The sequence below is a fragment of the Sebastes fasciatus genome, chromosome 11, assembly GCF_043250625.1.
Source record: "Sebastes fasciatus isolate fSebFas1 chromosome 11, fSebFas1.pri, whole genome shotgun sequence".
NCBI lineage: Eukaryota > Metazoa > Chordata > Actinopteri > Perciformes > Sebastidae > Sebastes > Sebastes fasciatus.
The window spans coordinates 15,095,621-15,111,972 of NC_133805.1; the positions used below are offsets into that span (position 1 = coordinate 15,095,621).

Here is a 16,352-nt window from a genome sequence, read left to right on the forward strand (position 1 = left end):
TAAAAACAATAATAGAGACATAAAAGATACAGAGTGAATGGGTGAACATAGTGTGTGCAGTCCGTCAATAAATAAATGTAGTATGTGCAATAAATAAATGTAATATGTACATATGTGCAGTCTATAAAGTGGTATATAGGATGTATAGTGTAAAGTAAGTGTAAAATGCACCAGTGGTTAGAGTCCAAGATGGTTGCAGATAGTGCATGTTAAAAGGTAGATTGTGCATGTTTAAAGGCAGATAGTGCATGTTTAAAGTTCATAAAGTCCTCATAGTTCTCATATGGGGGTCAGCCTTGGTAGTGGAGCCTGATGGCTACCAGCATGAAGGACTGACCAAGGCGCTGAGAAGATGAAGTCAGAGAAGTGATGGAAACAGTGTCTGCTTTAAAAGCAGAACTGATTATGGGGTTTAATTGCCTTCCTATTATTCCCCTGGAAGTATAGTGATCATCTATATTTATTTCTCTACAACTAGAGTCAATCATTTTGTTCAGCTCAGCTCAGCCACCTTAAACTCGCGCCCGTCTTGCGCGCTCCCGCGAGAGCTTGGAGAGGAGCTGTCGGCAGTGAGATCATGGGAGAGTCCACCACGCTGCTGGGAGAAAGTAGGTTAGCAGGGTAGACTGAGAGGAAAGAAAGCAGGCGGAGAGTCAGAGCGCAGAGGGGGGGTCCGATCCGATCACACCGCTCGTCCACCGTGGGACTATTCTGTCAACAACAAAAAAAAGTTGAGCAAAAAATCTCCTCTCCAGTTCGGCTACGATGAGATCCACAGCGACTTTCTGCACTCTTTTATTGCTGCTCGGACTTGAAGGAGCGATAGAGGAGAGGAGTTTCGACTAGTTTTTTTTCTCTTTTTGCTTTTTACGAGAGGTGTCTGCAGCCGGGACAAAGTTAATATTTACAGAAACCCAGTTCACTCTGGCTCCAGGGGTTTATTCTCCTCAATCCTGTCATTATAACCACATGTAGGGTGAGAGTGTTTTTATCCTTCAACCAAGAGAAAGAAAAACATCAAAATGAGAGGTAAGTTTGATCTTTTTATTTCGCAATAAATCTGTGCATGTTTAGTTGAACTTGTGGTTTTTGTACGGCCACATGTGTGCGCACTGGAGGAGGACTGGAGGACTGGAGGAGTGAAGTGCGCCTGTTTTTCTCTCCCAGTGCGCATTAATCCCTCATGACTGACTGGATTATTAGAGCTGCACAGAGCCTCGAGGACTGCTGCCTGTCTGACATGCTCCACACTGGAGATTCAACATGCAATGGCACACAGCTGGAGGCATGTTGTTCAAGCATGAGTGAAAATACTCAACCAGATTAATCCTGTTTTTATTAGGAAGTTTATTTAGGATGAAATCAGTCCCAAGGATCCAATTGCATGCATGCGTAATTTTGCTTTATGATTCCAAAATGTGTTTTTTGTAAGAAGTACGAGTGGTTATCTCACCTGGGAGTCCTTCTGTACATTTTTGCCAGGGGGATCCATGTAAGAGTTATGCAATAAGAGAGAGGGAGGGGCATGAGAGGAGGTTGTTGTTAATCAAAACTGCAATTATGTAATCCAGATGTTATGCGAGTTTCTCAGCTTTCTGATCAGGTGAATTAAAAACTGATAGTTTTGCTCACATTCGCTTTAAAGGATTATACATTTTCTGGCATTTATTTGTAGTCAATCATCTCATTTTATGTTATTTTATATTTTTTGAAAGATAAAAAATATTTCTGAAGATGCTTTGCAAACTTTTCTTTTGCAGCATTTTGCAGATTTGACAAGATTAGTCTGAGCAGTGTTGGTGTAGTTTGTGGTGGTGGTTGTTGTTGTGTGATGGCTGTGCCAGCATGGCCGGCTGTGTGAGTGCACAGAGGGAGAGAGGGATCTGGCTGTTCCACTGACCTAGTTATGTCACCCAACGTTATACAGCATAGGCAGCAGCGGAGGGAGGTGGAGAGGCTGTGGGAAGCGCCGTGCCGCCGGGCGTGCAGCGCCATGTGCGGCTACAGACGCGCACTGACGGTCGGCCTGTCGCTCCATGACAGAGGATCAGTTTGAACTTGGGCAGAGGGCAGCAGATCATTGTTATTAACGAGGAAGGTTTATATACAGCCATCTGATAGTTTTTATCAGTAACATCCAATTATCCTTTAAATTAAATAGCCCTATAATAAAAGAAAATAGGTAACACAGGTGGCATTGGTTTTTTTGGGGGGGATTTTTTTGCATTTCATTTCACAAAAATCTTCATGCAAAATCTTTATCACTAAACTTGCTTTAACTGTCTTTCTCTCCCAAAACCACTCAAGAAACACTGAAAAGTGGATTAATATGAAAAAGATGTAATTTCTTCACAGAAACACATCTCTTATATTGGAAACATATAAATCAGCATGAATATAAAAGGGAACATAGTTTTCCAAAATGTTACATAGTAGTTGGCCTCAAAGCATCAAACCTTCATTCTGAGCTCAATTCCATGCAAAACTCTAGTTTTCATCACTTGCTTTAACTGTCTTTCTCTCAAAACCACTCAAACGCATTTCTCCTCAAGAAACACTGAATAGTGAATTGATATGAAAAAGATGTAATTTCTTCACAGAAACACATCTCTTGCATTGGAAACATACACAACTGGATACACATGAAAGGGAACATAGTTCTTTTGGTTGTGTTCTTGTGTAACAACAATCTCGTCTCGCATTGCAACCTTTTGTTGTACAGGACAGGAAATTTTTGTTTTGTTGTTTTTGTTGAGGGGAGGAAAGAGATGGATTTATTTGGGGGGGGGAGTGAGGGAGGACGAAGCCGAGGAGGCCTCTGGTGGAGGGAGGCTCCATTTCTGGCAGGATATCCAAATGTAAACAAAGCATGGCCCTTTCTTAGCTCACTGCACTGAAATTGTAGGTTAGTTACTCAACCTGTCGTTCCCTCGCTAGAAAAAGCACGTCAGCATTTTTTTTAGCCCAGTTTGAACATGCATACGCACATTTTCAATCACAACTACTAACTGTTGAGTCATTCCAGCAGCTTTGGCAGGCTGACAGACTTTTAGAGGCCTGTTGTGATGACCAGACCTCTGTGTACTGGATAGCAGAGTATACTTCTTCAGAATGTTTTACTACATACAGACATAAAGATCATAAGATACACACACTGGTAGAAGAGGCCTATGGCATTCTTAGCTCTGCTCTAATCCCCCCTCTGTGGGCCTCAGCTTGGCCTCTGCTGGTATTTGCATCTTTTAAAATAGAGCCCCTTGATTTGAATGCACCAGCGGCCGGACAGCCAGCTTGTATAGACCCTATATGCATTTTGAGTATGTGAGTGAAGTCGTTTTCCAAGCAGAATAATCCTTACAGAGTAAAACAACATTATTTAGTGAGAGCTGCGTGCTGCAAGGTCTCAAGTGTAATCAGTAAGACACTTCAAGCAGAGGGTGTTCATCGCCGCAGGCCTTGAGGCTTTGTAAACACCTCGTGTTACGGAAATAGAAAGATCTGGAAAACATTCCTGCGCGCCAACATTGTCGTTGATATTAAGAAGACGACAAAGCGACGAGGACAGCCACAGTGGATTGTTGTGATGCAGCTCTGCGCTGCGCTGTGAGCCTACACCCAACTGTGAGGCATGACACAACAAGTGCTGCAGCACAAGGCCCCTCACCGCCTGTTGATTGTGTTTTCTCGTCTTTCTTATGCCGAGTTAATTAAAAAAAATTAAAAAAGAACACCGTCCCATTGAGCGTCGCGTCAGTCTGATGCTCAAGGGCATTTTGGTTTGTGACTTATTGCACCAGTATTGCGAAATGAACCCGGCTCGCTGTACATTATCCCTTACTTGCACAATAAGCAAACAGCCTGAACAGGTTATAAAACTATAAAACAGAAGTGATGTGTGTGTGTTTGCACATATGTGACGGTGAACATGTGGAGGGTCAAAATTAATCTTTTTTTACTTTGATATATATTGAAACGCTGACATACTGACTGTTTTACACACAGACCAAGAGTTGGGGGGGATGCTGCTGGAGGATTATTGGCTGTTTGTTTCACATTAGATCCCAGGAAGTGAAGCAAAACGTCAGTGATTTGTCTCGGCCTCTCTCTCTACCTCGCCCCTATTGAATTAGCCTTTTGTAGAGATAACACGGTTACACATTTAACTGGCTGATAAACGCACTTGGGGCCAACGTATTTGTAGCTGAACTGTGTCCTCAGTTCATTTTGTGAAAAGGCTTGGGTGTGCCTTCACTCAGCATGGCCGTCCCGCTGCTCAAACACCATCCTTTGTTTGCCATTTGCGTAATTTCAACTCATTTGTCACATTTCACGCCAGCATTTGGTGACTTTAGTCAATGTGTTGCTGGGTTTAGAAAATGGAAAGCGCTGCATGCACGCAGCCCTCATTCATCATGTTAGCAAAAAGCAGGATTGGTATTGATCTTCTTGGAATGCAGACACTCTCCAGAGAGCTAAAGGTCAGATGCCTGAGACTGGTGTTTTAGTGCAGGTCAGCTCTGATATTCAGGGTCAAAGGTAAATGTTGCTTTAACATTAGCTGCTGCTGTGTCTTTATTTGCATTGTTAGACAGTTGAATGTGTCGAATCTGTTAAGTTATCCCATTATCTGGGAGATGAAACGATTGGTCAACTAATCGATTAGTAGATAAGACAGAAAGTCAAAGTCACGTTTGAAACAATAATGCAGAAAATGCACTTGTTGTTTCTCCAATGGGCATAAATGGCAGTTTTCATTATCTTATATGACAGAATATGGATAGGTTTTGGACAGTTGGTCCAACGTTTAGGGCGTTTTTCACCATTTTGTGATGTTTTTAAAGCAAACGATTAATCAACAATGGATAAGAGTGATCAATTATTAAAATAATTGTTAGCTGCACCCCTAGGTTTTCTCTATTGGTTCAGCGCTACAAGTCTTCAAGACGTCTCATTGATTCTTCCTATGTAGGTAATTGGTTTAACTGGATAGTAATTTATCATTTACCAGCTCACAAACAAGACCATCACATTAAACGAGGGAACATAAAGGCTGTAAATTAAATTTAACTGTCTCTGGGTTGTGCCTGGGTAATCTGCAGAGTGTCAGAGACGAGGGGTGAGAAAGCACGTATGTGTGGTTGTGGCAACGGGGGTGGGCGGCCGGGCATCTGTGTAATTCTGGCTCTCAGCACAGGACAAGAATAGACCGGGTTGAAGCAGCGGCTCAATGTCAAAGACTGGGGGAGTGGGAGGGTGGGCCGAATAGCTGACATTCAAGTTCAGAGTGTGTCTGCTTTGAGTGGACTGTTGCCATGTACAGTATGGGTTGTTACAGTCAAATCAAACGTGATTAATAACAGCAGAGTGTTTGATTGTTGCATTGAAATCAGTCCATACAGAAATAGCCTCATGTGAAATCACCTGTGTTGGGCACCAAACTGGTTTGTGCAGTTTTTCTAGGGGTTATTATCATTGGCATGCATGGTTAATTGTTGCGTAACAGTTTTGTGATTTGGACAGGCCTTAAGGGAGATGTTTTACGGGGAAGTCTGAGCATTGTTCAGCTCCACCTTAAAACTGGTCCACGGAGAGTCGGGATCGAGCACGCCTCCCTCCTCCCTCTCCCCCTGCAGTGGGAAAGTGTGTCAGTGGGACAGAATGTCCACATGGGCTGACAGGCTACAGCGCCCGAATGGCGGATGACTCAGCCAATACCAAGGAGGCTGCGAGCGCCGCTCGGCCAGTAGGAAACAGAGAGCCTGAGCAGGGGCGGGTCGTCGGTGTTGCTAGAGTGGGCCTGCTGAATGAGTGTTGTGAGGAATGCTCACAGACGAGAGTTATATAATCGTGAGATGAGGGAGGGGAGGATGGGAACCTGAGAGAAAGAGAGGAAGGGAGGGAGAGGAGATATTTTTCCATCGCATGCCTGCAGCTGCCCTGATCAGTTGGAGTATTTTAGTCAACGGTTTTAGAGAAGAGACTGTGCCATTAAAGGGGAAAAGAAGTGGAAAGTTGTGTTTTCCAGTACCTAAGAGTGCAACAATTCCCTCCCGATCACAAGTGGTTTTCCATACAACATGGTACAAATGTTGTAAATCAGTCTAAAACTGAGCCGAGCAACAACTATCTTAGGATGTATCTGCTGCTGCTTTTCTCTCCTCGGCCTAGAAAGAAGGAGTCTTTGTGCATGTGTCATGTGTGCAAGTGTCATCATGTGATTCCCTATCTGTTTGTGTACTCTGTTCCCTTCATGGGGGCCGCATGAAGGGTGAAGACTAACACAGTTCATGGCAAGTTATCTTCTCTCGTGGGCTTCTTGTGGGGCAGTTTATCTGCAGGGTTGTTGCCATCAGTAGAAAAAGGAATAGAAATATAATGTCGCATTGTTGCTGACTCACTGGATCCATTCCTGGATGTGTTTTTGTCTTTGATGACTACACTCAGGCTTTGCCTTTGTTTCTAAAATGTGTTAATGATTTCCTCATAATGATGAAAATCATGAATCAAAAACTCAAATTAAATATTGTTAAAAGCCTTGCAGCTGCATTTGTATCGACTGGAGGCAGAGAGATTAATAGGCGTTTACAGAGCTCGGAGTACACAGAGTCACAGCAGTCTAACTGTGACAAGATAAAAGCATTGGCCGTCCTTTTCAAGGTCTACAAAGCAGCTAATTTTGGCCAAGGTTTATAGCTGGAGAAAACATGATGGTAAAACATTAATGACCAGCAAAAGAGAGAGCCAAAAACCATGCTTGGAAAACGGCTGGCTTGTATTATAGTGATGGAGAAGCCGCCAAGAATTGAAATAAAAGGATCTAATATTTTTTGTCATTAAGCGGGAAGACGTTCTGTTACAATCATCACTTTAAAAGAGGATTAAATGCGGGTTAATTTGGCCATCTTGTCAGGTTTAAGTGGGACTTACTGTACAGTTGTATCATTAGCATATCACTGGGAATGGGTAGTTTATTGACAGTATGCCCAAAAGGCTACAAATAAATGGAGAGTATTAAGAGACACATAACTGTCTACGGGGTAACATCAGAGATAGGGGCCAAAGAGGAAGAGAAATATTATTCATGAAGAAAATCAGTGACAAGATCTTGGATAAAATCTGGCGCTCAATATATGTCAAATGTGGGCTTCTGTGAAAGTGTTTTGGCAACAGACTCATAGTGTCAAACAAGCAAAAGATGTAACTGCTGCACTTATTGACGTTGACCGATCCGTCTAACCTCTAGTTCACTTAAAGTATGTAGATCTGACCTCTCTTGTCAATGTTGTTTTTGGTCCTGCAGCTCAGATCGAGGTCATCCCCTGTAAGATCTGCGGGGACAAGTCCTCAGGAATCCACTATGGAGTCATCACCTGCGAAGGCTGCAAGGTGAGGAGCAAGAAGCACAGAGAGTGAACCAAGCTACCATTCTTAACTTCAACCAACCTGTTCTATGTCAAAGTGTGCTCGTCATTTACGGTGCTTGCATGCGTGTGTTTGTTTGTGTTTCTAGGGTTTCTTCCGTCGCAGCCAGCAGAACAATGCCATGTACTCATGTTCCCGTCAGAGGAACTGCCTGATCGACCGAACTAACCGTAACCGCTGCCAGCACTGCCGCTTACAGAAGTGTCTGGCGTTGGGCATGAGCAGAGACGGTAAACGCACACAAAGAACGCACTGTGTCCTCTTAATGCACTTCCTGTAACCATGACTTAATAATTTACCACAGCTAAGACTTCACTAGCGATAGAAGTTTAGTAGATGTGTTTCTCCATCGAATCCCAGTATGCATGTTCCTTTAATTTAAAGCTGATACCAGGAGTATTTGAAGCCCTCTTCAGTATACAGGCTGAAGAGGTGATGGGCTGTCAGCATGTAAACTGTATATAGGGACTGGAACATACAGTACTTATAGATAAGGTGGCAGAAGTATGTGAGCCAGAAATATCTCACAATTAGATTGAAATGACAGCTGTAGGAAACAGATGTGAAACTTATTACATTTGGCCGCAGCAAACTCTATGTGCTAAAGAAAAAAATATTAATAAAATATGTATTTTCTCTCTGCAGCGGTCAAGTTTGGTCGTATGTCCAAGAAGCAGCGCGACAGCCTCTACGCTGAAGTGCAAAAACACCAGAAGTCCCAGGAGTGCGTAAGCTCGACAGGCGGGGGCGCTACCGCTCTGTCCTTACCCAAGGAGGACGGCGTCAGTGGGGAGGACAGTGAAGAGGGTCTGAGCCGGTCCTACAGCAGCGGGGGCTCCAGCTCCACCCTCAGCGACCTGGATGACATCGCGGCGCTGCCCGACCTGTTCGACCTGCCGCTCACCCCCGAAGAGGCCAGCGAGTACTGCAGCCTGGAGCTGCTCGGCGGCGGAGCCAGCACCGGGAACACCTCCAACTCATCTTCCGCTTCGTCCTCTTCTTCATCCTTGTCCAATCAGAATTCCCCGCAGCAGACGATGCCGGACGGGGCGGACGGCAACAGAATCCAGCTCCTGCACACACACACTCACACGCTGCTGGGACATACACACTCACTGCTGGACCATCTGCCTGATGACTGCTCAATAACAGAACTGGGTGAGTACTGACAATAATGAATAACAAATCAATTCTTCTTTTATTCACTCATTACCTAACACAGAGAGTACGACAATACCTTAAACTCTAAAATAGTGGTCGGGGCTTTTATAGGGCTTTTTAGAGAACCAGGCCGGTACTTGTGACAGGATATTATAAGAGACAGGCATTTATTTGTGAGGTTCCCTTTTTATATTTTGTCCCATTTCTCCCGTTTTCCATGCAAAGTTCCTGCTGCATGATCTTATTGCAAACTCAACACTTCTTCCATTTACATTAAATCAGTCACTGAACAGAAGTTCAGGCAGCATTATTCCTTTCTAACTGTTATTTTCATTTTCGATTAATCCGACGATTACTTTCTTGATTAATCAGTTGGTCGAAAAATGTCAGAAAATAGTGAAAAATCTCCATCCCAGTTTCTCCAAGTCCAAGGTGATGTCTTTAAATGTCTTATTTTGTCAGTTCAAAACCCAAAGATATTCACTTTAATATGATATAAAACCGAGAGAAGCGGGTAATCTCCATATTTGAGAGGCTGAAAACATACATTTCCTGTCATTCTTGCATGAAAAATTACTTTAACAATTAATCAATTATCAAAATAGTTGGCAATTATTTATTAATTGATTAGTCGACTAATCGTTACAGCTCTAATAACAGTATTTCTGGTAAAAAAAAAAAAGAAAAAAAGGAAAAAGAGTATGTTGTACTGTTGGATATAATAAAAATGTAGTACAGTAACTGTTGTGGTCATTTAGTTTTCCCCTGGCCATTATCTGCTTTTATTTCAGAATGTAAATTATATTATGAATGAAATAAAACTAAATGCAATAAGCAAAAAATTTATTCAATAAAAAACAAAGATAAAGCACAAGGACATATCTCATAAACAGGTTTGCAAAAAAAAGAAGAACCAGAATGATACTTGGCAGATAGCAAAACAGGACAAACACAAGACTAAATGGGCAAAACAAGCAACATGAAACAGGCAGCAGTATAAACTCAGAAACAGGGACAGATAAAGGGATGATGGTGTTGTGGTATTTAAAGAGGTACGGATGCATTTTTTTTTTAGAGAAGTGTTTCTGGAGGCCTTGAGGAAGAATACATTTGTATTTTATTTTACATCTTTATGGTTGCTGGCTACACCAAACTGCTTTGAATACAGCTCTGGGGACTTTTAAAGGAAGCAATGAGTAAATGTTGGTGGTGTTATAAGCGCAGGAAGTGGAAAAGATCCTAACAGCTGCGGAGATAAAATGAATAAATGAGCCATAAGCAGTTAATCTTGTTTGGGGCATCAGTGACACTAACGTAACAGCAGAGTGGTGCAAAATAAAGCATCTAGTTATTCAAGGCCACACTGCCATGATCTGTGTGTATGTAAATAACACCGCCGTTACGCCACAAACGACCTGAGTGAGATGCTTATCTGTTTTTTTCTTTCACAGAGCGCATCACTCAGAGTATCGTCAAGTCTCACTTGGAGACGTGTCAGTACAGCGCTGAAGACATGAAGAGATTCACCTGGGCACAATACGCACCTGAGGAAACGCGTGCTTTTCAAAACAAGGTACATGGTGCACACTTTAAATCCCATGTGGTGTCTGTCAAGTCTGCTGTCGTCACATATATTTAGAAATGTATTAATACTAGAGTGTTAATATACAATATCAGATATAAATATATCTTTTTAAACAAACTCAAAGGTGCAGTGTGTAGGATTTGGTGGTGTGGTTGCAGATTGCAACCAACTTAGTACCCCTCCGCTCATTCCTCCCTTTCCAAGACTGTGGTTACGTGAGCCACCTAGTGCAAAACCGGGGTAACGCCGTTCGCCTCGTTCAGAGGCCATCCTTACAATAATAACACTACTTTAGTACTTTTACTTTTCCCCAAAATGTTACACACTGTTCCTTTAATTAGATTGCTTTGCTGATATATAGTTTTATTATCTGTTATCTGTATTATCGGTCAGTGCAAGAACTGAATTTAATCTCATGTTGAACAACTTCTAAGAAAGTATTTATGCTGAAGGGATGTCAATGGACTTGTAACACTTTGTTGTGTCACTTTTTCCAGTCAGCTGAGTGGATGTGGCAGCAGTGTGCACACCACATCACCAACGCCATTCAGTATGTGGTGGAGTTTGCCAAACGCATTGCTGGCTTCATGGACCTGTGCCAGAATGATCAGATTATATTGCTGAAAGCAGGTCAGTGTCTAAAAAATGCTCGCATCTCAAATACTTGATTCACAGAGTTCCTCCTTGCAAAGTAAACAAAGTCTAAAACTTGCTAACTTTAGCTCCTTCCTGTTTTTTTTTGTCTCCAATCCACTCCATGTCTTTGGCTCTATCTGTGGCTACCCTTCCAGGCTGTTTGGAGGTCCTCCTCATACGCATGTGCCGAGCTTTCAACGTCAACAACAGCACCATTTTCTTCAATGGGAAGTTCGCCCCGGCTCAGTTCTTCAAAGCACTTGGTGAGGATCAGATGTTGTTGTGTAAGCTCTGACAGGGTGACACAGGAAAGCCTCTTAACGTTTCCCACTCTCTGTAAGTTAGAAAGTCTTTTTTCACACGCACTTTGCTGTGCTGTGCGGTAATCACCATTAGTGCCTAAGAAAATGCTCCTACAGAAAAACCTCTGCATTGATTTAGGTCATTTAAAATAATGAATTACTCATCTGTGGTAACTGTTCTTAGAAGGACTCTATAAGGGTCAGCTGTAATTTTCACACTAAGAAGAGCCAGAGTTTCCCCTCTTGGCCAGTAAGTCAAAAATTAGCAAACGGAGTAAGAAACATAATCCTCACTCATCTCAGGTATCTCCTGTGTCAGTTAATTCAATTAAGCAGGACTGTTAAAGATCTTCATGCTATTACTGTTGACATTGAATGTATTGATTTCCTGTGTTTATGCAGGTTGTGATGACCTGGTCAGTGCAGTGTTTGACCTGGGAAAAGGACTCTGTCGTCTACAGCTGTCTGACGAAGAGATGGCTCTGTTTAGCTCTGCCGTTCTTTTATCTCCTGGTGAGCATTTTTTTTCCTTTATGCCTTTCTTGCTCACACATACATGCATAGACACACATTATATTGCTAAATCATAGTAGTCTAATCAATGCTGTTCTGTCTTTTAATAAAGATGGCCACACTGATATTCACGAGAGACTGTTGGATGTCCAGACACAATATGTTTTGTTGTAGAAGTGTCACACATTATCAATTTGTTATTGCAGATTATTTCACTAACTTGTGAAGGTTTTTCGTTATAAAACTGGTCATTTTTCCCCATGTGTCTACGTATCAACTTCTGACTTTACAAAGCAAAGAAGGGACTTAGTACATGACATCATCCCTTAAAAAAATGCTTAACATTTTTAAAAGCAGCAGCAGCCCACCGATCCGTTCATTCTGCGAAGCCAAACGTTGTTTGAACTCGCAGAACTTATTTTTAATTCTCCAAATATACCTAACATGTCAGGCTGAATTTTGGGGAAAATGTGTAAAAATAATGTGCAACGCTTGTAATATATTTCCCTTTGATTGAATGGTGCAGCCATGAAAGAAACAGTCTTGGATTTTAATATTTCACTCAGTGTAAACATCATATCACGTCAATGAGGAGCTGACACAGAATGTATACTGTGGGACAATGTGGATTAAAGCTACTTAAGGAGAAACAAAACTGCATGTTAATGGGTTAATTCTTTTGTGTAGATCGACCCTGGCTAACAGAAGGCCAAAAGGTTCAGAAACTCCAGGAGAAAGTCTACCTGGCTATTCAGCACAGTCTACACAAGAGCGGCGCTTCAGACGAGAAACTGGACAAGGTGAAGACACAACTCTTCTTAAACACAAACAAATGTACACACTTATATAGACACACATACATGAGCTTACCTTTCTATGTCTTCTGTCCCCCACAGATGGTGTCCAAGCTGCCCACAATGAAGTCCATCTGTAACCTCCACGTTGATAAACTTGAGTTTTTCCGTTTGGTCCACCCAGAGATCGCCTACAGTTTCCCACCACTGTACCGGGAAGTATTTGGCAGCGAGATGTCTCTGCCGGACTCCACCGACAGCTAGACAGACAGACAAGAGAGATGGAGAGAGTTTATTAAGAAGTAGGGAAGCAAAAAAAAAGGAGAGACAGAGAAGGATAGAGATGTTGAAGCTCGACAACCAGCAGTTACGAGACAATCCAGGACTTTAAATATTCCGTCTCCCGTGATCCCAAAGTAGTCCTCCACTTTCCCAGCAGGCAAAAGCACCTTACACTACAGACCACACATGCTCATGGTCCTCTGCATATTGTAGCATTAAACAACAAGCGGATGGGCGTTGTAATAATAATAACAGCCCACTTGGCATGAGACAGCTCCGAGCTCTAAGTTTAACATCAGATCCACTGTGGATCACCTAACCAGTTATGAATGTACCTCAACGATAAACACCAGTGCACAAGTCAGAACCCAACAACAGTGAATGTAGAAACCCTGCCACTCTGAGACAGAGTTTTACACAAAAGTATTAGAAGGAAGTCGTGTTGATCCACAGGTCTCACTATAATAATATTTCTCTCTATATTAATACATCTCGGTATGGTACGCCCGCGTATTCATACAGACAATATCCTGACCATCACTTAGGGACCAACATCATGAGTCATTTTTCTCTGATATGAAAAGAAACACACAGATATGACATATGACTCACAACCTCTTTAATCAGCTGAGAACCGGTTTCACACACACATTTAGATGATGTTCGGTGTTGCCTTTTTTTGTAGGCTCTTGTAATGCAATGAGAAACCTCAGTCCCACGCACCCCTTTCCTTGTAAATGCCACTTAGAGACAGGACAAGATGAAATTATCTTTAATTTATATACACATTTATAAACAAAATATTTTAAATAAGAATGTAAATAGATGACTATATAAGTATATGGAGAGAGTTAGAATGTGCGAGTTCAGTTCAGAGAGAAAGCGAGAGAAAGAGTGAGATGTGGAGAAAAAGATGGATGTTTGGACTCTGAAATCGTTCTCTGGACTACTTCCTCTCCTGACAGTACTCTCAGGTATCCATGGCAACAATCCCCTCTTGCCCTGACGACAAAACCCCAGCTGGGTCATCATGCAAGCGACGGGGTGGACACTTGTTGCGGATGCGACACAGCTATGGGGGAGGACAGTGTACCCAAACAAAGGCGAAAAAAATCGTTGTGTTTGCATTTAAACTGAGAGCTTTCAGTCTGCCTAAAGAGACAAGAGGACAAACAAGGACACTAAGGAACAGAGAACGCAAGGCAAAAGATGACTTCATGAACTGTATAATACATCGGGATACACAGGGTCTCCCCGCCTGTTTCTAACCAGCAGTCAGTACAGTCGGTGTAGTATAACTGTCTTTCACTCATACCGTTTCAGTTGGTTAAAAGCCGGAACGACGGCGATCCATACTACGTATCATAAACCCTCCTTTGCTGGTTGGAGCAACTGTATTATTTTGTACATTTGCTGTTCCTCTCTCTCCTGTAGTCCCTAACCCAACACTTGTCCAAACACCAAGCACTTATACTTTCCTCTTTCTCACTGGACACTAGTCTAAGGCCAGACAGAGCTACCAGCTGCCCCCCTGAGTTGGGCCTCAATGCCAGTAAGACTTAATAGTTTTCAGTCAATCTGTTTTTTTTATTCCATATCTGTCACACAAGGTCACCCATAACTGTTTACATTTTTCATGTACATAAATAACACGCTCTCTGAAGGTTGTTATAGCATTGAGACAACGATGATGATGATGATGATGATGATGATGTCTTACTCGGGGTGCTGTGAAGTTCTCGAGCAGAGTCCGAGGACCTGCCGCCTACCGCTCAGGGAGCTAGCTGTGGTCTCTTGTCCCTTTATTACCAGTGTCGTCTTTTAGCCTCGTGCTCCTCACACCTTTGCACCTAAGATGAGACCCGTAACCATAATCACTGTGGACGTAAGTTCTATTTTTTTGTGAATGTTACTCACAAAGTGTCAAAAGCCCTTCCCATTCTGTCCTAATATTGTGACATCAAATTTAAAAGACATAGGAATTATAAAAAAAGCAAACAAATCAGTTAGCGTTAAAAATGAATTCATTATTAGGGTTTAATGTTTCTTTTTGCTGTGATTTTCATTTATTTGTCAGTCTTTTATCCACCTTTTTCTTTACGTGTCTCCACTTTTGTCTTGTAAAGTCAGTGATCTATTTTTTTTAATTGAAGAAAGATTAGGTACAAACAAAAAAACAATAGTTTGTCTCCCTTCTCTTTCCCTGTATGACAAAATGTACAAGAGGTATATTACTAGTCCAAGAGTAACTGAGTTACACAGCTCGATATATATTGTTGTCCAATGGGATACATTATATGTGGTTTTAAGAATGTAATAAATGGTTTCTTTTTCTTTTGAAATGCTTCATTGAGTCTTATTTGAACTTGAATTTGTTGATATGCATGTATGATGGGTCTTTGCATATTGTTGACTGATCAGACGTCTCTAAAATCACTGATCTGATATAATAATCATGCATATGTAAATGGCCACAACCACTCTGTTTTTAAATCACGGACCAGCATTTGGGTTGTGTGCATGCTGTATTCCTTCCATGCCATTACCTTAAGAGTGCAATGTCTATTAATCAATTGACAAAAACATCCTCTGCAACAATTCTGATAAATGATTAATCATATACGTAATTTATCAATCAGAAAATCTAACCATTCTCTGGTTGCAGCAATACACCGTAAAGTAATGTGCAATGGCGGAAGAAGTACTCAGATCTTTCACTTAATCAAAAGTAGTAATACCACAGTGTAGAAATTCTCTGCAACAAGTAAAAGTCCTGCATTCAAAAGTTACTCAAGTAAAAGCAGAAAAGTATTAGTATCAGAATATATGTAAAGTACTAAAAGTAAGTGTTTTAGTTATTAATTAATTAATTAATTAATTAATCAATTAATTTATTTTGGCCTGCCACCACCCCCCTCTTCGGAGGACTAAATTGACTTTGTTTTCATTCTTTTTCAAACTAATAGCCAATGAAGGAAAAGAAAAGTGATAATACTAATAATAATCAATCTTATTCAAACCATATTACTTAAAAAAACTAAATAAAAACAAAAAAGTAGGGGCGAATAAGCTGACATATAAACAAATAAACAGACAACAAAAACAGTCAAGAGTGGGCATGGACACATGTATGTAAACAGACAAATATCAACAATGACAGAAAACAACGAGCTGACAGACATAGAATAGAGACATACATAAAAATTATGTATTTTCTACATCATCATTTATTTGTTGATTCTATTTTGTGTTATTAATCTTAATCAATATAGAGATTAAAGTTATCAAATAAATGTAGTGGATTAAAAAGTACAATATTTATCTAGAAAACAACGAGCTGACAGACATAGAATAGATACATAGAAAATAATGTATTTTTTACATCATAATTAATTTGTTGATTCTATTTTGTGTTATTAATCTGAATCTGTTTAGTGATTCAAGTTAAAAAATGCATGTATTGGTTTAAAAAGTACAATATTTACTTTTAAAATGTAGTGGTGTACAAGTATAAAGTGGCATCAAATGGAAATTAAACTTCAGTACAGTACTTAGTTACTTTACACCACTGTTTGTTGTATGGGTGTTAATCTAATGGATGTCTGTCACTGCTAAAGTCAAAGTCAGCAAATCTATCATTATGTAATTTTGCAAAGA

At 41.1% G+C, this 16,352-nt stretch overlaps 1 protein-coding gene across 1 annotated transcript; it reads left to right on the forward strand.

Annotated features, from left to right (window-relative positions):
- The first annotated feature begins 564 nt into the window (after positions 1–564).
- LOC141777048 (nuclear receptor ROR-beta-like) lies at positions 565–15,037 on the forward strand. Its single transcript, XM_074650979.1, has 10 exons — positions 565–1,029; positions 7,301–7,386; positions 7,511–7,652; positions 8,068–8,580; positions 10,035–10,156; positions 10,666–10,798; positions 10,960–11,067; positions 11,509–11,619; positions 12,307–12,419; positions 12,516–15,037. Exons 1-10 carry the CDS (start codon positions 1,023–1,025, stop codon positions 12,675–12,677), a joined length of 1,497 nt encoding a protein of 498 aa, XP_074507080.1. The 5' UTR covers positions 565–1,022; the 3' UTR covers positions 12,678–15,037.
- Positions 15,038–16,352: the final 1,315 nt, after the last annotated feature.